This window comes from Xyrauchen texanus, chromosome 35 (genome assembly GCF_025860055.1).
Source record: "Xyrauchen texanus isolate HMW12.3.18 chromosome 35, RBS_HiC_50CHRs, whole genome shotgun sequence".
NCBI lineage: Eukaryota > Metazoa > Chordata > Actinopteri > Cypriniformes > Catostomidae > Xyrauchen > Xyrauchen texanus.
Genome location: NC_068310.1, coordinates 35,426,754 through 35,448,990, shown reverse-complemented (window position 1 = coordinate 35,448,990; position 22,237 = coordinate 35,426,754). Strand labels below are relative to the sequence as shown.

Sequence of the window (22,237 nt, the reverse complement as noted above, 5' to 3'; positions counted from 1 at the left end):
AATTGTCCTTGTGTTCCATCACCGGACACCAATTCAGAGTAAACTTTGCGCCGCGTTTAAAGGAATCCAATGTGAATGTTGTACAAACTAACATTTATCTTTAACAAAGCTATCAAAGTGAAAATCAGGCACAACAGCACCACTATAAAACGGGCCGCCATCTTGATTGTTTTGGTTGAATGGGTCACATGACTGTGTAACATGACTACAAGTACGTTTTCAGAAATCTCAGTTTTCCCAGTCCACACTACAACACAAACACGGCGTATTTAAATTCATCCACTTGGGAGAGCGTTTTCAAAAACGTTTTCGTGTGGACGAAAGGCCAAAACAGAGAGAAAATTACGTGTTTTCAAACAAAAATGTTTTAGTGTGGACGTGGCCTGAGAGTGAGGCATCTGTCCCGTCCTAAACTATCACAACCACTGTGGCCAACCCTGGATGAGACCCAAACGCCTATCACGTCACCCATGCATTTTTTTTCTAAGCTTTCCCCCATTCTTGGCCTTGGCATGCTGCTATTTAAAAAAAGGTTTTGAAAGTTATATTTGCAGTCTTCTAGGAATGTACAAACATCATCTGCTCCGTAAAAAGTCACTATAATTCACTTTCCCAGATTTTTTTCACTTATTTCAGGAACTCCTTAAAGCATTGAGATAAATGAAGTGTCAATACCCTGTCGAAAAGACCAGGGGCCAGATTCACAAAAATTGTAAAATGTAAATATAAGCAAGTTCCTAAAAAGACATCTAGCTATAAACGGAGTAAGAAAAGAGATAAGATAAATTCTTAAAGGGGTCATGACATGCCTTTTCCTTGAGATTCACTTATTACATTAGTAAAGTTCTTTCCACACAAAAACAGTCATAAGTGATACTTTTTACATTCATTCTGACCCTCTGTCAAAAACGCTCTGTTTTTGGTGCACTTTTCCTTAAAGACTTGACAGTAAATGCCCACTGTTATGATTGGCTCTATGCTCTTGGCTGACCTGCCATCTCACTTCTCACCACTAATGGATGGGACTACAGAAGTGATGAGGTAAAGCAGGTATTGATGTGTTGTGGCGGAGGCGGTCAGATGCAAAAATCTATCACAGTGTGACATCACAACGTAGAGGAAGTAGAGAACGAGTCGTTTTGGCCTCTTGGTTTCAACAAATTCTCTTTTTGCAGTGGAAGAGGAAGTTTTGAGTTCTGAAACTTACAGCTTTTAAGTTTTGAAAGTACAATGACCACTTATATATCAAAAAATGAAGGAAAATTGTAATCCTTGTGACATGTCCCCTTTAAGAAGCCTGATGGGGTCATCAGTACACCAGTATCTCATACTTGTTTGACTAATTAAAGAGGATATTGCTATTAGTATTGATCCTATTGATCAGATCTGGCTGCAGAAAGTGAAAGTTCATGTTTTTAAAGACTCAGGTGCTGTTTTTAACTTGGAAGTTGGTTTCCGTTAATACCGTTTCTGTTCCAGCTCCACTGTTAGCCCTGTCAGTTGGAACGATTAACTGGATCGTTGCACTAAACGCTGGGTTAACACACCAGCTAAGCTAAACTAACAGTTAACAACAAATATGGCCAATCTATGGATGCTGGGAAGGATGTAGGTTTCTTCTTAACAAGTGTGAGTTAATGTGTACTGCTAGCTAGCTAGCTGCTAGTCACACCTCAATATTGGCCCAAAAGCTAAATGCACTTTGACCTGGGCTATGTTTGGAATTAAATACTAGCTCAATACTTACTCTGTGCAGTATACACTACTTAAAATATATATATATGTGTGTGTGAATATGTAATACAACAATGAATGTTGCAAACTGTGGTATGCTAAATTGTTGTCGAGTGACAAATTATCATGTGACAAACTGTACGTTTCAGAGAGCGACATCCATGATACAGTTTTAATCAAATTTTGTGTACAACTTAATTCAATGTTCATTTAAAATGTTCCCTCGTTATACTGGAAATGGATCAAGTTGAATGCATAGCGTGTGAGATACGGTATTGTGCACAGTAGGGCTATTTTCTGTTTTGTACTACATATTTTGTGCATACTGGTGCATAGTATACATACCGTATACTGCAGTAGGATGCTAAATTAGGTCAAATTAGATGCTGTTATTTATGCTAAATACCAAATAGGCAAAATAATGTCTCGAAATTTCCCTAAATCATAGTCAGGTATTTTATGAACAATCCTATTACTTTTAAATGGACGCATTTACTTGGATCCCAAAGTTAATTGTAAAAAAACAAGCAAAACGGACAAAATGGTAAATGGTCTGCACTTATATAGCGCTTTTCTTACCTTACTGGTATTCAAAGCGCTTTACACTGAGACTCATTCACCCATTCACACACACATTCATACACCAATGGCAGCAGAGCTGCTAAGTAAGGTGCTAGCCTGTCATTGGGAGCAACTTTGGGTTCAGTGTCTTGCCCAAGGACACTTCGGCATGTGGAGTCGTGTGGGCCGGGATTTGAACCTCCAACCCTGCGATTACCAACTGAGCCACAGCCGCCACAAAAGGCAAAATGTTGAGAAGTTTAGATTGGATAAATCTAAACAAATTGCCATTCCCACAGAAGCCATAACATTTGAAGGAATTAGAGCATATGAGACGGATTTAAAGATCAGTAGGTTTTATTAAAAGCTCTGGTGAAATCCCATAATTAATATTGTTGCTTTGCCTTCAGTTGGATTTGTTTTTTCTGCACTACGTTGCTGTTAGACAGTTTGCAACAAGTGCTTGTTTTCACTCAAGGGTTCACTATTCTAGACTCAACCTTATTAGCATTTGCTCATAGCATGCTACTAGGGGGGGAAAATGCTTCACGTAAAAAATAGTTGATCGAATATACCAATCAGTTGTGCCACTATTGCTCATGGCATTTCAGCGCAAAAAACATGTGCCTTATTCACTGACCACCCACAATCTAGTTTAAGCACTCGCAATCAGGGCTGAAATATTGCTGCGTTTTGAATATTTAAATGAAGTAATTGTCATTCCTATCTGTGCACACACATCTCATTTCTACAGCATGTAAATTAGACTCAGTATACAGTAGATTACGCATTATACACAAAACTAAAAAATAGGGCTGAAACGATTAGTCGACGTTATCGACAATAAAAAATTGCAGACAAAAATATTCGTTGTCGATAGTCGTTTGATCTCATTCTCCTCTTTTCTTTCCAATTTGGAATGCCAAATTCCCAATGCGCTCTAAGTTCTCGTGGTGGCGTAGTGACTCGCCTCAATCCGGGTGGCGGAGGACGAATCTCAGTTGCCTCCACGTCTACACCAATTGTCATTACTGTAATGCATACAGACGTTTTGTAATGATTCTCATTGTTGCAATAATTCAATGTTTTTATTTAAATCAACAGAACAACAAATTCTAAAATGATGTATAAATACTTTCAAATTTAAATAATATTGTGGCAGGGCGGAGGGCGGGGCCGGGTCGTGATCCTACACACCCGGTCCCGTATTAGGCTAATTATGCCTCCGTGAGGGTTAAAGGTCGAATGCAGAGGATCGTGCGAGAGAGAGAGATCATTTACGGACATGTCCGTCATGTGTGTGTTTGTGTCTTCTTTTAAGTTTATCATTAAACTATTATTTATATTGAAAAGCCGGTTCTCGCCTCCTCCTTTCCATTGATCCCGTTACACTGGTGCCGAAACCCGGGAAGGAGGAGGCGAGAACCGGCTTGTCAACATAAATAATATTTTAATGAGAAACTTAAAACAAGGACACATGACGGACATGTCCGTAATTCTCTCTCTCTCGAACCATCGTCACCGGCCGCCTTTATCCCTCGCGCGCCTCATCAGGCCGATTGGGGACCGGGCACGTGATATTCTGTCCGGCCCGCCCCGCCTCCGCTCCACAAATATATTGCCGTATTTTTCGTAATTATGGTAATGAGAATGAGATTCTTTTGCAATTTGGTAATAAGAATTGGGGGAGAATTGTGCTTAATTGTCATGAAAATAATATGACAATGCAAACATTTTTAAAAACTAATTTCTTTAAGCAAAATTACATGTGAATTTATTTTTTCTTTCTTTTAATTTTGGGGTGCAAATTTTACCCAGACATGTTCTTAACAGGTTTTGTAAGATTCATCCTTTTATCTCACAGCACAACACAATTCATATCATATCATCACTTGTTAAACATCTGTTGAATACATTTCCATCTCTATTTCCTGTTTGTATTCCACTAGGGATAAATTGACTTTATTTAGTTTGAAATCTGACACAGAGAGTTGGTGCACATCCAGAAATCCAATTGTCAAAAGCTATTCCAATATTTTATATATGTACATGTGCCACTCCAGCTTTCTTGGGATGTTTGAGGAGTTACTATAAACTGAGAGATTATGGCTTATCTGGCCCGAGTTTAACTTGCATTAATCACAACCGGTTGAAGATAACACACATGCATCCAGGTCACATATCCACCTGACCTTTGCCAATCTAAAGAACAGAGGAAATGAGATCTAGAGTATACTACGTATTCCGCACTTCCGTGTAAGTGAGAATGGATAATGCATTAAATTATGGTGTAACAGAGTGTGGTATGAAAATGTCAAGACAAGGAATAGAATAGAATAGAGACATATTAAGAATTCTATTCTTGTTAGGCGGAGTTAAATATTACATTTACATTTATGCATTTGGCAGACGCTTTTATCCAAATCGACTTACAGGGACAATCCCCCCGGAGCAACCTGGAGTTAAGTGCCTTGCTCAAGGACACAATGGGGGTGGCTGTGGGGATCGAACCAGCGACCTTCTGATTAAAAGTTATGTGATTTAGCCCACTATGCCACCACCACTTCTTTTTATTAAAAACATCAAGCTTTTTATAAACAGTGTCTTCCTAAAAACACTTTCACTGAGGCAACATAGGCTAAATTATTTATTATTTATTTCGGCAAGGTGGCTCAGTGGGTAGTACTGTCACCTCATAGCAAGAAGTTCCCTGGTTGGAGTCCTGGCTCACCCAGGACCTTTCTGTGAGAATTTGCCTGTTCTCCCTGTGTTTGTGTGGGTTTATTCTAGGTGGTCCGGTTTCCCCAACAAGTCCAGAAACATGCAGGTTAAGTGAATTGCCCCGTATGTGTAAGTGAGAGTCCCACAGCCACTGGGGGTTGCGTCAGGAAGGGCATCCAGCGTAAAACTATGCCAAATCAAATATATATGTGAAGCGGACCCTGCACCCATGTGGGACAAAACACTAGGAAAGAAGAGAAGTTAGAAAGCTTGTAATAATTTAGTAAAAATGACAAGTTAAATGTATAAAAACAAAGTGTAATGAGAAAATATTTTAAAATATACACTCTTAAAAGGATCGTTCACTAAAAATTGTAATTCCGTCTTCATGTACTCACCCTCATGTTGTTCTAAACCTCTATGAGACATGAAAGGTGATGTTCAGAAGAATGTTGGCATCTTTCACCAATCACTTTCATTGCATCTTCTTTCCATAAAAAATAAAGTGAATGGTGACTGAATTATGATGACTGATATAAGGAATCTTTACCGTTTTGCCTGTAATATTATACATGTTCACACATGTTCCATTAAAACAGATTAATAAATCAAGTACTGACACACTTTAAAGGAATATTCTGGGTTCAATAGAAGTTAAGCTCAATCGACAGCATTTGTGGCATAATGTTGATTAAAAGTAGACCGATATATCGGTTTTACGGATTAATCGGTGCCGATAGTTGCTTTTTGGAACTATCGTTTATCTGCAAACTATCTATGCTGTTAGTTGCCGATATTTTTGTGTTCCTGTGTGGCCGGCGCTTGATGAGTTTACAGTTAGAACGGCTTGATTCTACACAGGGCTGGACTGGTAATCTGGCATACCGGGCATTTTCCCGGTGGGCCGACGCACTTTGGGGCCGATCAGGGGCGGACTGGCCATCGAGAGAACAGAGCCGGCCGGCGGGTTTGTCGTGAAACGGGCAGAACAGGCCGTGATAACTAAAATGAGCCGCAGCGTTATGCAGAACGGCCACAAAACTCAGCCCCCTCTTTGGCTCAACGGCAACCACCTTTGGCCAACTCTTTGGGCCAGTTGCTATGTAAGATCCCGGGCCGATTTCTCTTCCCAGTCCAGCCTTGATTACTACAGTATAACAGCAGTTTTTGAAAGTGGAATAAAAACACTCACTGACACCACATTGGGATTTGCTGTATGATCTTTCATTATTAACAATATTCATCCATAATTTTTTCTTCACTTCAATGCATATTTTGTTTATTTTGATTAGATGATCAGTTGGTCTAAAGCAAGGGCATGCAAAGAAAAATGCAACTATATGGCAACGTGCCCCTTTCATTGGATCTTCAACTTCATATCGTATTCATTAAACCTCATCTGGTGAAATATATACATACAAAATCCTTCATCTGGTAAATGTACTGTATCTTAATTTGGTTAATACGTACTTAAATATTGAGCATTGTAATGGATTTGTACAGCTAATGCGCATGCAAGTTCTTGAGTTGATTGACAGTTGATGTCTGTATCTAAAAGGTGATTGGCTCCTTTACTTGTAAGGCAGGGCTTCCTTTCTACACCCGTTGATTGTTGGGCACTAGAGCTGCTTGGTTGGGCGTTCCAATGTCTCCAATTAGCTGCTTTTCCACTATTGGGCCAGTGTGAGCCAGGGCCATAAACTGGTCAGCTGGGGTCCATAACCTCAGACCACGAGCCGCGAGAACAAAATCAATTAGCAAAAAGCCCCGCAGCGTTGCCCTAAAACCCGCCTTTAATACGCCACCCTGGTGCGAACATCACACACTGTTCTCTAGAGTATTACGTTTATATTGTATGGAAATGTTAGCTAGCTTTCAAGATCATTTAAAGTTGACAACTCACCGAATTTAACTGCCATGGTGTCCTGAGTGGTCTCTCCACTAGCAGGGACGATGTCCCATCACACCGTCCATGATCTCGAACCATAGAAAGTTCTTCCTTTGGGCATCACTTTGTTCATTGTGCATCTTAACGGATTTGTAATGTGTCCGCAATTTTTTCCGTGACGTCACACAAATATGTCGGCACCCAGAGATGTACAAACTTAGTGACAAACAATCACTTTTATTAGATGATATTGATCAATGAGTCAAAGTTCCTACATTAAAAGATATTAAATCTTGTTTTACAAACGTTCGCAGAGACTGACGAACAAAACACTGTAAATTAAACTCACTTTTGATGATCGTACACCTGTAGCATGATTGTTAGCGTAGCAGCATTGTTTAACAGTTGGGTTGCTATGAAACAGTCAAACCCCTGTTATGCTAATGAGAGTGTAGCTGTTTTGGTTGTTTAAACGTCATTTTCCAAGCATCTTGCAATGGAATTCCTTTATGGTCGGAGATCGGAGAATTCAAGTAGGAATATCCCACATCCGACTCAGCACGAGTGTCTCATTAAACTCCGCCTTTGACATTGACTGTGCCTCAATCCCCAGTTGGCCTTCTTTGGCACAAAGTTAATCGGTGGGCCAAAGCCCATTGGCCCCGAATAAGCCCTGAGGAGGCACGATTGAGCCCCAAAGGTGACAGTGGGGAAGCAGCTAGCCTTGGCACGCACTAGCGCGCCTTCAATTGGCCTGACGGTAGAAACTCAGCTATTCGTTTGAATAGAAGTGGCCCGTCTCAATATAAATAAATAGTCTCTGGTTACAGTGAGGCACTTACAATGGAAGTGAATGGGGCCCATATTTGAACATTAAAAGAATTAAAGTGCTTTTATAAAATTATAAGCTTCACATTTCTGCACATTTGATTAACAAGTAGAAGGTAAGAGAGAAAACTTACAGTCTACATTGTGCCGTACACGGAGGTGAGATCACACATGTACTTTTTCTTGAGCGAGTCTGGTTGAGTCTGGTTTAAACTTTTTACTCTTTCTTTTCTCAGAATGGAAGATGAAGCTGTGGTGGACAGGGGGGCATCTTACATCAAAAACGTGTGTGACGAGGAGGTTGAAGGTATGAAACATACACACAATCATTTATTCCCACTTAAATATATAGTGTGATATATGACCTGGAGTGTCACAGTGTCTCTTGTGGAGCTCTAAGACTATTGGATTGAGTTTCACAGTCACTTTCACTCCTTCTTCCTGTCTATCTCTATCTGTTCATCTTTCTCTATCTGAGTGCCAGCTGTTTTGTTTTTGTATTTTTGCAATGGTTGTAATTTCTATTTAAGGGCAAGAGAGGATTATGAATGGTGCAGATGTAACAAACGAGCTTTACACGTGAAGATGTATACTACCTTAATCCACATGCACGCACGCACACATGTTGGTCTACGTATCATTATGAGGACTTTCCATAGACATAATAATTTTTATACTGTACAAACTATAGATTCTATCCCCTAAACCCCACAAAAAACTTTCTGCATTTTGACATTTTCAATAAAACATTGTTTAATATGTTTTTCAAGCTTTTTGAATTATGGGGACACTAGAAATGTCCTCATAAACCACATTTATAGCATAATACCCTTGTAATTACCTAATTTGTAACCTAAACAATTGTCCTCGTAAACCACATAAACATGCACACACACACACACACACACACACACACACACACACACACATAAACACTTTGGGGGGCATTCACTGAACAAGCGTGTTGTATTTCAGCACTAAAGTCTGTGTTTTATTCACGCACCGCACACAATCCGGTGCTGGTTGCTGTGCATTTGTACTGAAAGTAAGTCATTGTAAATTAGAGAACGTTTTTAAAATGCTTTGTTTTCAGTGGAGGAAAACAGCGTGGATGAGATGCATGGTTTTCTATAAAACAAAAAAATTAGGGGTGCCGATTTCCACGTTAATACAGTGTGTTCTGTAAATTAACTAAATGAATCATGTCCCTGGACCGTAAAATGAAATATTCATTGATGCAAAAAGTTTGAAGTACCACCTGCTTTCTGCAGGGGGCTGTAAGCATAACTCCAGCTATATAAACAATGCAGACAAATCACACTCGGGCTATATATATTTTGAATTAAATATAACTATTTACAATTATTAAATCATTATTTTTTTAAATATTGTTATTTGAGGGTCTTTCTCAGCAAATATGTACATATGTATTCGATTAACTAATCTGCATATTATGTGATTGACAGCCCTAAAATACATTTGTGTGGATGTGGCCTAATGGTGCGTTCATATACAATGCAAAGCGAGGGTTTCGCGCGGCACGATTACATCCAAAGTCGACGCAAAGATGTGAATAGACGCAAATGAAGCGAATGGTGTGACTCGAACATGCAAAATCACTTCATTCGCTTCTTAAAAATCCGCATGACGCGTTGTCGCGAAAGCTTATCAGCATTAAGATTGTACGGATTGTCCGAAAATTTTCTTTGCATTGTATGTGAACGCACCATAAGGCTCATTATAAAATGCATTGGATTCACAAACATCGGCGCTATTTGCTTGCTGCAATTAACAAGTTGCTGTAACAATCATCGCAAAGCTGACCATAAATTGATGTTTAAAAGGGATGTTAATATACCTTTAATATAAACAATGCACCACCAATACTGTAAATCGCCCTTTGTCTGAATTTAATGCCAGATTCAACACATTTTGGAGTATTTCAATACTTTACCCAAGGTTACATTTTAAAATTAAATGATTTGATGATAATCATGGTCCCTGTCCGGCGTAACACTCAAATCCCGTGCTCATTTAAACATTAAACAATTGCCGTCTCATGTAGTGGTGGGAAAAGGTGCTCAAAAATGTCTATATTGGCTAATAGTGTAAAGGAAGTAAAATGATTGTGACTACATTGGCCTGCCTGATACATGTTTTATATTATTAAGGGGTTAGGTTTATCAATATGCAACAATCATACAGTATGCATCATCAATCAACTGCAATATTAATAGCAACAATTTTGCTAAGGTGACGCTTTCTTTTTATGAGACTGCCCTGAAATAAACAACATTATCAGTGGGCACAGTTCATTCATTCTTTGTGAATCCCACCCTCAGTTGTGTAATGCATAATGTGTTACTGGTTTAGATAACTGAAACTAGCGTCAACCACAGAATGAGTATTTCTCGTACTTCTGCTCTTTCTGTATTTGTTTCTCTCGCACCCTTCCTTGAACTTTGGACATTCACATGACTGGCTCAATCAAACCCACCCACTCACGCTTACCAGATAAGATTTGATGGACGTATTTGTTTAAAATCAAGCCTGACATGAATGGATGTGAAGGATTGTGAAATAGTGCCGTGATGGACGCATGGCTGGATTGATGATTTTCTTGGAAGACGAATTTCTTCATTGCTCTGTGTTTGTTTGCGTTCAAATGTGCCCTCTGTTTCTGCATCCACTTCCTGGAGATGTTTTGCCATTCCTGATGGCATCGTACAGGAAGTTGTTGGCATTATCTATAATCAAGGGGTCAGATCTTTCCTTCAAATTATAATGATTTAATCATTTATTATATCTTCCTTTACTCTTTACTCTTACCTCTGCATTTCACCTGCATTTCCCACACATACACGTGCACACACCTTAGAAAGACATTCACAATGTGTTTTATAATCCTTTCAAATCCTCATAAAGAACTCATAACCACAAATAAAAATACATGTTATAAGTTGTGATGCACTAAACTGTAATCCTGTGTATATTCCAGAAGCTTTTTGGCTGCCGTCAAACATGGGATCAATTGTATAGTTAAATTTTAACAGATATGTCTCATTTATGCTCCCATATATTCAAATGTGGCACATTTGGTGAGAAGACATGAGAACCAATGGTGGTTTCAACAACGTCAATGTTATTGTTATGCATCTTGATGCACCACGTTTGAATATGCGTGTATGACATATGATAGAAAAAAATGCATTTCCTTTATAACATGTTGGTATGTATTAGGGTTGTCACAATACCATTATCATATCTTACGATACTATACCAGCTTAAGTGTCACTTAACACGGTTTGTCATAGCAAAGGTGATTCTTCGGGAATTCCACTTGTTGCACCGGAAGTGGTGAAATAACTGATGGAGGAACAGGGAGAAGGCTGAAATGGATTAACTTGTTACCTAACACATTCTTAGTTTGATGTAAACATTAAATGACAAATTCTTCAATGCATCAAAACACCCAGTTCAAATGGCAACTGGTAAACAGCAGCGCAAATGCAAATTACACACACACCGGTTTGATCGCACGACTCAGTGACGTGAGCTAATCATAAGTGCGAGCTTAGCGAAGTTACGCCACCATGCATTTGCATTTAGAAAAATTTTTAATGAGTGCAATGTTTGATTTTTCAGAGAAACGGTAAATCTGTAAATGTTAAGATAAAGCATTTAGGTTAAATGAAGTGGCGCTAACCCGTGTGTATTCTGCAGAGGCAGTGGATATATGTCTGGAGGTGTTTAATAAGGTTGCTGGTGGTTCCCCCTTTGGCTTGAAATCTCTGTAGGCATTCACAGCAGATGGGTGTTCCCGGTCTCATCACTTAAATCCATATTATCCATTAGGAGACACACTGCTTATCTAAACAGCATATTGCACACTTAAAGGACACTGTGTGAAGGGGACGCCACTCGAAAAGACTATATTTTTAATGTTATTGCAGACATAGGTCTGATTTAAATGAAGGTTTCAGCGTAAATAATATTTACTACTGCACATACAACATAATTTACTTTACTACTGTATTGACGTTACTACCGTTTAAAAAATACTGTGGCACCACCAGCATTTTGAAGCTTTAGTATTGCTATACTACCATAGCACCGGTCTACCTTGCAACACTTCTATGTATATGTATTTATTTGCGTACGTACAATATATGTGTGTATTTGTGTGGATTATTGGTACTTTGTGAGACCTTGTAATCTCACCATGTTTTTTCATTGTGTGTGTGCGCTCAGGTCATCACACAGTCTACATTGGAGTTCACGTGCCTAAGAGTTACCAGCGCCGGCGACGACACAGACGACGAACAACTCACAAAGACAAGAGAGAACGTGTGACGGAAAGTGTGAGCGACAAATTGGAAGCTGAGAATGCAGATGACTCCGCCTCCTGCATTCTCAAACCACTCAGTAAGTGACACACCCCTTTATGAAAAATTACAAGTTTAAAACATGCTGATTTTGGTAAGTAAATGATGACAGATGTAAAAAAAAAATGTGGTTAACTATCCCTTTAAACAAGTCCAGTTGAATTTGACATAATCAATCATTTGATTAAATTTACAATAGGATTCACTTGAGAAACAGAGCGGAAAACTGAATCCTTACGGCCATCCTGTTAAAGGTCTTTCTCTTTGTTTTTGTGTGCTAATCTGTGCTAATCAGTGACATGAAAAGGCAACGCATCAAGCTAAACAAGTGCACAGTCAACTTTATCCGTGCTTATCCTCCGTGAACCCTCTCTACGTCTTTCTCTGACTTTGTAGATTTCAGCCTAGACTTGTGGCTGGATTTAGCTGGTATTTTCATGATCATAACAAGTTTAGTATTAGTGGTCAGCTGATCGCAATAATGCTGTGTTTATATGCTAGCCTTGTGTATAACAGGTAATTTTAGCCACTTGTGGTAAGAGGCGTTAACTGTTAGTCCAGGTTTAGAGGGACAGAGCCAGGTATAGGCCAAAGGGATGTTCTTTTCTGGCTTTGTTCAGTACACTGTGGGCTTGTTTACTTCTGAGAGGCCGTTTCAGGCTACTGCGGCAGAAAACAATTGCTTAGCCTTGGCTAGTTTAGCATAGCTTAGCTTAGAAATCTGTGTCAGTTTAGCTGGAAATTGACTTGAGGCAGGGAAACCAGGAGACCAGTGGGCACTGAAGACCATAGTGGAGCTGGTGGTGGGTTTGCTGAGGCATGGTTTTGTGGAGATAGGGCTTAGAGCATGGCCTGGCGACACAGGGCATGGAGAATGAGACCAGCCAGTGGCCAGAGAAGTGGCTCCAGGAAGGGAGCGGGGTCCGGTGGTTTGGGTGGCAGCTCTAGGAAGGGAGCGGGGTCCAATCCATGAACTGAGCCAGACTCTATTGAAATTTGCCTCCAGGCATTATGGAGCATAGTTGGCTCCAACCATGTCTCCTAAGCAAACAAATTGGCCTGGTTGCTAGGGAGGGTAGAGTCACATGGTGTAACCTCCTTGTGGTTGTGATTAGTGGTTCTTGCTCTCAAAGGAGCATGTGGATCGCAGAGAGTAGCATGAGCCTCCACATGCTGTGAGTCTCCGCGGTGTCATGCACAACGACCCATGTGATAAGATACGGGGATTGACGTTCTCAGAAGCGGAGGCAACTGAGACTTGTCCTCCATCACTCGGATTGAGGTGAGTAACTGCGCCACCACGATGACCTACTAAGTAGTGGAAATTGGGCCTTTTAAATTGGGAAAAAAGGGGATAAAATAGCCAGCATGAAAACAGTCCTTGAAAGCAACATAATTGAAAGCCAGATGCTCGCATAGTCCACAAAATTCAACTACATTGTCTTCAATGGGACAACTCCCTTGACGTAAATGCAGAAGTTTTACTCCTGGGTTCATTCTTGTGGTCAAGTACTCTGTAACGTTACAGAGCAGGCTGGACAGGCTTAAGACAGGAACGGACAAGGACGATGATGTGAGAACCCAACTGCAGTTTATTTACAAATCCAAAGGTGAAATAAAACCATAAAATATAAAAACCTAAACAGGATTAAGACTTACAGGACGTTACACCAACACAATGCTTGACAAGAAACAATGGCAAACATGAGGCTTAAATAGATTGCCACGGGTAACCACATGACATAGACAACCAAAAACAAGACTAACAAACAGGAACCAATAATAAAACCGAACATGACAAGGACACATGACCAGAAACAGGGACTGGAAGTAAACTAATTTCAAAACTAAAGGCATGAAAACAAAACGTTAACGTGACACATTTAATCGTGATGACAAATGCCTTCATAATAAACCTATTTTCTTAATTTGTAAAATGTATGTGTGTGTGTCAGACCATATACAGTATATCTTTATTTGACTGTGAGGTTCTGTCCTGTTATTGCCTGTCTTTCCCTAGACCTGTGGCAAAACAAAAAGAAGCGTGCACATCTGCACAAATGCATTCAAACACATGAAACACAAATGCACTTTTCCTTCCGATGCTGTTCTGTTACTACACTGATGCAGAGCACATTGATACAGATGTAGATTTGTAATCACAATAACCATTGAATCACTCTGTGTTGAAATACAAAGATATTTCCCCATAGGATGACTTCCTCAACAGTCAGTCTTTACAGGAAGACATCTTGGTATTTTTGGACCCAGACATAGATATTCCTGATCGCTTTGTCTAGTTTAACCTGTTTCTACCTGTGTAGAAAATGAAATGTGCATACACTCATAAAAGGTGTGGTGCTTCTTATTACAACATTGTATGCACAAGAATCACTGACAGACTCTTTTGTTTAAAGAAAAAAGTTTCCTGGTGCCGTTTCCTCATTCATTTCTTCCTCCTGTCTTTGCTTTGCATCCAACGGTACGACAACTGACCTTTAATATATGCTACACATATCACACAGCATCAGTTCTGGCTCAGTTGCCTTTCGCAACGGCTATCCTGCAACAATCCTATTTCTGTTTCCAAGAAATATACTATCACTTCCAGAGTAGCAGTTGCCTACTCACTCAAATCTACAAGAAAGCTCGTTTTTTGTTGTGTTATATAAAACTGATGCAGGAAATGGCTAATGATTCCAATTACAGTCCCACCTTAAGGAAACTTAAGTCTGTTACTGGTATTGTAAATGGGGAGTTGGATTCCATGGAATTTTTTTTTAATCAACATTAATCAAATGTCCCACACAACTCCATATGTCGAAGTGTCCTTGGGCAAGACACTGAACCCCAAGTTGCTCCCAATGGCAGGCTAGCGCCTTGCATGGCAGCTCTGCCACTATTGGTGTATGAGGTGTGTGTGTGTGAATGGGTGATTGGGAAACAGTGTAAAGGGGCGGCACGGTGGTGCAGCGGTTAGCACTGTCGCCTCACAGCAAGAAGGTTGTGGGTTCAAACCCTGGTTGCCCCGGCCTTTCTGTGTGGAGTTTGCATGTTCTCCCCGTGTCTGCGTGGGTTCTCTCCGGGTACTCCGGCTTCCTCCCACCATCCAAAAGACATGCAGGCTAGGTTAATTGGTGTCTCCAAAAAATTATCCTAGGTGGAGGTGAGTGTGAGTGTATGTCTGTCTATGTGTGGCCCTGCGATGGACTGGCGACCTGTCCAGGGTGTCCCCCGCCTTTCGCCCAATGTTAGCTGGGATAGGCTCCAGCCCCCCGCGACCCTGTACACAGGATAAGCGGTTGACGATGGATGGATGGATGGATTAATCAAATGTTGATGGTTGTTTCTTCAACTTCCGGCACTTTTAGCACTTTGAACTTCCAAAAAATAAAGTCTCATAAAAATGTTTTTAAAAATTTTTTATTTGTTTGCTAACAATGTCTTAACAGTGTGAACATGCATCACAGGAAATGAAACTTTTTTTATTTTATTTTATTTATGTATTTTTGAAAGTCATAAAAATGTATGTCCCACCACAGTGTCAGTGCCTCAGGCTGTCTACAAAACTCTGGTGGGTGTCTTCTTGGAAAACACTAACAAACGTTGCACTCGGTGGATTGTCTTTGTAACTACAAATCTTGGCAATAATAATAAAATAATTCTGTTGTCGAATAGTCGCTTGGTGTCATTTAACTTAACTTGAGTTAACTTAACTCGAGACCGGGAGAGATTTAAAGTTCTGTCGGCCGATGCACACTGTTAAACTGCGTTCACACTGCCAGCGACTTTGTTACTGCAGGTCGCCAGTTGCTGGCGGGTAGGTCGCTAGTGGGCATTCCCACTACTGGTTGCCTAGTAACGTTTATAAAGGACATTCACGGATGCCATTCCATTGCTGTTGTGAGCGAATCTCTTTCAATTTCTTGCGCTAAAAACAAACATTTTGGAGGGAAAAGACTAAATACAAATGGAATCATTATATAAAATGCTTTATATCAAAGATGAACGAGAAACAAGGCGTGCTGTTTGCCATAGTGGCTGTTTATCTGCAGCGAAAACGCAAACGCCGCTCTGTCTGGGTACACAAAACCATTAAATCTCGGAGACAGCACGGTGAGTACCACCGGCTGTGCCGGTGCTGTGGCTGGATGAAGTACGGTTCCAGCAGTACTTCAGGCTTGACAGGACCCAGTTTGATGAGCTGATGCAGAGGGTGGGTCCCCTGATTACTGCAGGAGCTGAGAGAGAGAGAGAGAGAGAAGGATCATGTGAGCTCTACAGTCTTCTCTCCTATTGGCTGTCGCTCCCGTAAGTCGCTCTTCATTTGAATAAAGTTAAACTTGTCTAAACTTTGTCGCGTCGCTGGACACGCCCACATCTGGTCGCCAACGGTCGCGACAGCTCATGTCGCTGGAAGTCGCTGTGCTCTCATTGTAAATTAATAGGTCGGTGTCAGTGTCGCTGCCTCACGCGATCTCGATGGCAGTGTGAACACAGCTTAACACGGAGACACTCGTCTCTCACCCCCGCTGTCTGCATCATGATAAGATCAATCTTATGTAAAAAATAACACTAATAGACAAGATTGACAAATGCTTATCAATTATACTCTTATGGCTAAAATGTCAATATGACTAAATGTTACTAAAATATGACTAAAATGTCAACAGTTTTCATTGACTAAAACTACATTAAAAAGGCCAGACTTTGTCAACGAAAACTTGACAAAAAAAATAAAATTATAAATAGGATAAGGTTGACTAAATATGATGATAACTAAAAAGGATTAAGACTAAATGAAAAAACAGCTGACAAAATTAACACTAGTATTCAGTTGACAGGTCATTAGTAGTGTATTAACGCAAAGCCAACATTTACGTGTTTTTAACGTCACTTTTTTGATAAGTATGGTGCCACCTCCGCCTCATTTTGAGCCAGGAAAACCCTGATTTTAGTCGAATTCTGTGATGGAAAGAAAATATTTTACAAGTTTTCTTCATTATTTTGTTTATGGCCTTAGCATTTTATGTATCCTTAATATTAACATTTATAAATGATATATTATTAATAATATTTTCACACTCTTTACATATCTTGAACACAATTACAGATTAATTGGAAATTGCGCCCAATAAAAATATGTGATATTTACCTTTTTTCTTTATTTTCTTAAAAAATCACTAATATGTCTCATATGTCATCTCAAGCATGCTCTTCACTGACACTTTTGACGACTTTGAACATTTTTTATTAGGGGCAAAATGTTTGGTATGCTAGAAATGCTACTTTCGGAAAAATTATTTGGAAATAATTTTCACAAAAAATATTGAAACACAGTAGTTTATGTTTATTTCACTCTTTGCGCTATCGTAGTTTTAAACATTAGATTTTGTATTTTTATAGTGTATTCTCAGTTTAATACTGAAAGGATAAAACAGTCAAATGTATATATAAAAGACATTTTAGATGCAAATACATAAAAGGACCAAAAATATTGGATGAAGGCCTGGTGCAAAGTTATCAATTCAGTTTTAATGAGATTATATAAGACATAAGTTAAAATCTGGTTGTTTAAAAAAATAAATACAAAATCAACCCATGGGACATGCAATTGCCCCATTTACATGAAGTTGAAGAAACGCTTTATTGGAACGTATAAGGCAAAGTATGTATCTTAGGTTCTGCACTGCAACTTCTCACCATATCTTGGTGTTTTTTTCACCATGTTTAATCACCTTTTTTTTTTTTTAATGGTCCTGCAGTGTGACAAATATTCAGTGTAGTGTCTCTAATTAATCTGCGGTCCTAAAATCTGCATGCATAATAATTATAAAAGCAAATTGTTGTTTAAAATAGTTTAGATGGCCGATAGAACGTCACAGCTTTCCAAATGTATTTCACGTCAATTACCCATATGCTAACATAGGACCTGGTTCTCGATTCGATAATAAAGTCCAGACATTACATCTAGATAAGATCTTGACTTTAGATTTGGAAGCTGTTGATTATTTTAATTGCATAGTAGTTCATAGATTGATAGAAGGTGGCTTCTCTCACTCATGGTTGATTGTTTTCTCGTCAGTTTCCCCGGCAGCAGAGCGGATTCGCTTCATGTTGGGAGAGGATGACAGCGGCCCACCTCCACCGCAGCTCTTCACCGAACTCGATGAACTTCTTGCCGTTGACGGTCAAGAGATGGAGTGGAAGGAAACCGCCAGGTAACACATAAACACGCAAAGACAAGCTATTTGCAAAGAACAATTATGCCAGAAACATATTCTATGCAAGTATGCGAATGAAAATGTTTCAATTTAACACATTGTTGTGTTCTGAAACTTATTTGAGTGCAATTTATATAGATTTAAAGGTCTGTTGTGGACCTCTTTTGACTTCTATTGTTCACAAATTAAGCTATTTATAATTGCAACACTCTAACCCTGCCTTTTGCTGGCCATTTGATATTTTTAACTATTTCTTAATGAGACGTATTCACTTTTAGGGACATTCCCCTAAGTTTTTTTTTTTTCAGATTTCACTTACTTAAGCAGATTATTTATTTTGCCTCCAGGCTCATACTCTATATAAGTCAAAAACCCACTCACACACACACACACACACACACACACACACACACACACACACACACACACAATTGAAAAGGGAGACCTCTCTTTCGTCTCCACTAAAACAACATAAGTATTCAACACTCGTGTCATTTACCAGGTGCTCTTGACTTCAGGGTGGCACTTGACTGTTCTTAGGATTTCACAAATTCCTGACTGTGCATAGCTCACTTATGCTATTAAATCAGAATTTTCACTCCAGAAAGCTCGAGCCAAAACAGCAGAAAGTAACAACGGATACACAAAAACTAAATTCTGTCATCATTTAGTCATCTGTGTGTCGTTCCAAACACATATGTGGCACTCAAAAGGAGAATTTAAAAAAATCTTTTGCATACAATGGCAGTTCTATCAGGAAGACTCGCAGACTTGAGTGAAATTTAAGATGGCATTTATTTGATGGATATAAAACAGAAAAGTAATGTCTCTCTCTTTGGTGTAAGCCCCGTCTGGCGGTCCGAAGAAGTTGTACTCGGAACCGGCATATCCTGCCGGAGATAGGAGGTGGGGTGAGGAGCCTACCCCTGTGCGGGACGGGGCTCAACTGGTGGTGGTGGGGTGGTGGAGGTTGCCGTGTTAGCGCACTGAAACAGCAATGTGATCGATTGTGAGCAGACTTATAAAGTAACGGCTTACATGTGATTGGCTGGGAGTTACCCAGCTAATGGTGCGATGATGTACAGCTGCTAGTCTTCCCGCTAGAACTACTCTGTGCTTACATTACCTGTCAAACTTAAAAAAGTACAAAAACGCAGCATAAACGTAAAAGTAAAACATAAAAGATGTCAATTTGACTTGCGCCATATTCCAATTCTTCTGAAGCCAGAATTTATGTATTGATTTGAGAGCTTCGGCAAAGGGGAAAATTAATTGTGTAGTGAGTTCACGTTTGACACAAAGCTATCATATGGCTTCAAAAGACTTGGATTATCATGCACAAGTCGTATGGACTGCTTATATGGTTATTTTTTTTTTTTCATTCTTGAAAACAGCACCCAGTCACTATGAAGTGTTGTTGTATGGAAAACACAGTAGCTGCATTAAAGGAATATTCCGGTTATTCCAAGTTAAGCTCAATCATTAGCATTTGTAGCATAATGTTTATTATCCCAAAACATTATTTCGACTTTCATCCCCCCAAAAAGTGGTTACATTTAGGTATTATATTGGAAATTGATGGGGCTAGCCCAGTCCATAAATGCTAACATACACAACATTACAAATGCATTGCCAAAAGACGTAAACATTAGATTGTTAGCATGATGTTAGTGTGATTAATCGCTTAAAATTGGATATAACTTTAAACAGATCAGGTGAGTAAGCAATTCTATCACACTAAAATCATGTATAATGACTACACTTTTGAAACTGTGTTTAATTATAAGTGCCTTACTGTCACTGTGATTCTTTTTTTATATATGAGGGACCAGTTGAACAAATATTTGAGGTTATTATCATAATGCCTTAAAGTTGAGTAACGACAGAATTTTTGGGTGGACTGTCCTTTTAAGGACATGATATCAGGCTCAGATAGACTGTTTAACTCGAGCAAGCAGGACGAATTAGAAGACCGCAAGTGAGAAAGAGTGAAAGAGGAAAGACATGTTAGTAAAAGACAAAGCCGCTTTCATTTGCTCCAAGTAGATTTGATTTCATGTGTGTATTGAGTGACTGATGAGCTGCAGCTCTTTTCCTGGAGTGGAGATATCAATTGTCCAACACACACGTAAACATTTTTTTTTTATCATGGTGAGGACTTTCCATTGACTTTTACATTCTTGATGGTGAGCTAATGGTATTTTCTATCCCCTAACAGAATTTTTCATCACTCTTTCGTTCATTGGATTTGCATATTCAAGATTTGCATGTTAAGAGAGATTTTTGACTACATGGATCATGTTGACATGAGTTAATATGCTAACAAAGGGCCCATTCAGATGCACGTTTGTGTGTGAGTTCTCAGAGTTCTCTTGGGTCTCTGGGTTCACCTGTACATGTCAGGTGATGTACATCAAAACAGCAGGTTGCAGTGTGTGTGTGTGTGTGTGTGTGTGTGTGTGTGTGTGAGCGTGTATTTATCACTTTGTGGGGACCAAATGTCCCCATAAGGATAGTAAAACCCGAAATGTTTGACCTTGTGGGGACATTTTGTTGGTCCCCATGAGGAAAACAGCTTATAAATCATACTAAATTATGTTTTTTGAAAATGTAAAAATGCAGAAAGTTTTCTGTGAGGGTTAGGTTTAGGGGTAGGGTTAGGTTTAGGGGATAGAATATAAAGTTTGTACAGTATAAAAACCATTATGTCTATGGAAAGTCCCCATAAAACATGGAAACACAACTGTGTGTGTGTGTGTGTGTGTGTGTGTGTGTGTGTGTGTGTGTGTGTGTGTGTGTGTAATGTTTGTATCAGATATCATACCCACGCTTGGCTAAACTCAGCTCAACAGCCCTTCTTCACAAGATTACAGACCTCTAAAGGATATTTGTGTGGAGGCTAGGTATTGTTTCATGGGTGAGCCGATAACAGGGCCAGCAGAGATTTAAGATGATTTAAAGAATTATTTTGATTCTTATATTACACTAAAAAGCTTTTATTTAGCAGGCAGAAAAAAGGACTGTGGAGGTAACATGGTACAGTGAAGACATCAGATAGCATTACCATGGTACTATGAAATGCACTGTAGGGAATGATTACTATATTCATAAACCAGGGTATTAACATGGTACTCCAAGGTTAATACCACGATATGACCATGGTAAATGCCCAAAAACAGGGTAATACCATGGTGCCATCTCCAAAACATGGTATTACCATAGTACATATCCAACAACATGATATTATCATTATACCATGTCCAAAAACATGGTATTAACATAGTACTAGGTCAGTATTACATGTAAGAATATTACAATGGTAATATCATGTTTTGTTGGACATGTTACCATGGTGATACCATGTTTTGGAGATGGCACCATGGTATTACCCTGTTTTGGGCATTTGCCATTGTCATATCGTGGTATTAACCTTGGAGTACCTTGTTAATACCCTGGTTTATGAATATAGTAATCATAAACCAGGTATTACCATTGTACATGTCCATAAACATGATATTCCCATGGTACAGTACATGCCCAGAGAACATTATATTATCATGGTACATGCTCAAAATTAAACTTGATATCATCAATATACTTTTTTGTAAAGAATAGAGCCTATATCACAGTACCCCATTACACTTCTTTAAATATCATTAAAGGAATAGTTCACCCAAAAATGAAAATTCTCTTATCATTTACCCTCTTGACATCCCAGATGTGTATGACTATCTTTCTTCTGCTGAAGATTTTTAAAAGAATATCTCAGCTCTGTTGGTCAGTACAGTGCAATTGAATGGTGGCTAGAGCTCTGTTGCTCTTATAAGCATATAAAGGCAGCATAAAAGTAATCTATATGACTCCAGTGGTTTAATCCATGTCTTCATAAATTATAT

General features: G+C 39.2%; 1 protein-coding gene across 6 annotated transcripts in view; it reads left to right on the top strand.

Moving 5' to 3' along the window:
- LOC127629051 (electrogenic sodium bicarbonate cotransporter 1-like) overlaps positions 1-22,237 on the top strand; it is a 67,975-nt gene that overhangs the window by 7,143 nt on the left and 38,595 nt on the right. For all 6 annotated transcript variants that reach the window (XM_052106076.1, XM_052106078.1, XM_052106074.1 and 3 more), the window contains exons 2-4: positions 7,969-8,039; positions 11,984-12,157; positions 18,203-18,338. In XM_052106076.1, the coding sequence (XP_051962036.1) occupies positions 7,969-8,039; positions 11,984-12,157; positions 18,203-18,338 (381 nt within the window). The remainder of the gene's footprint in view (positions 1-7,968; positions 8,040-11,983; positions 12,158-18,202; positions 18,339-22,237) is intronic.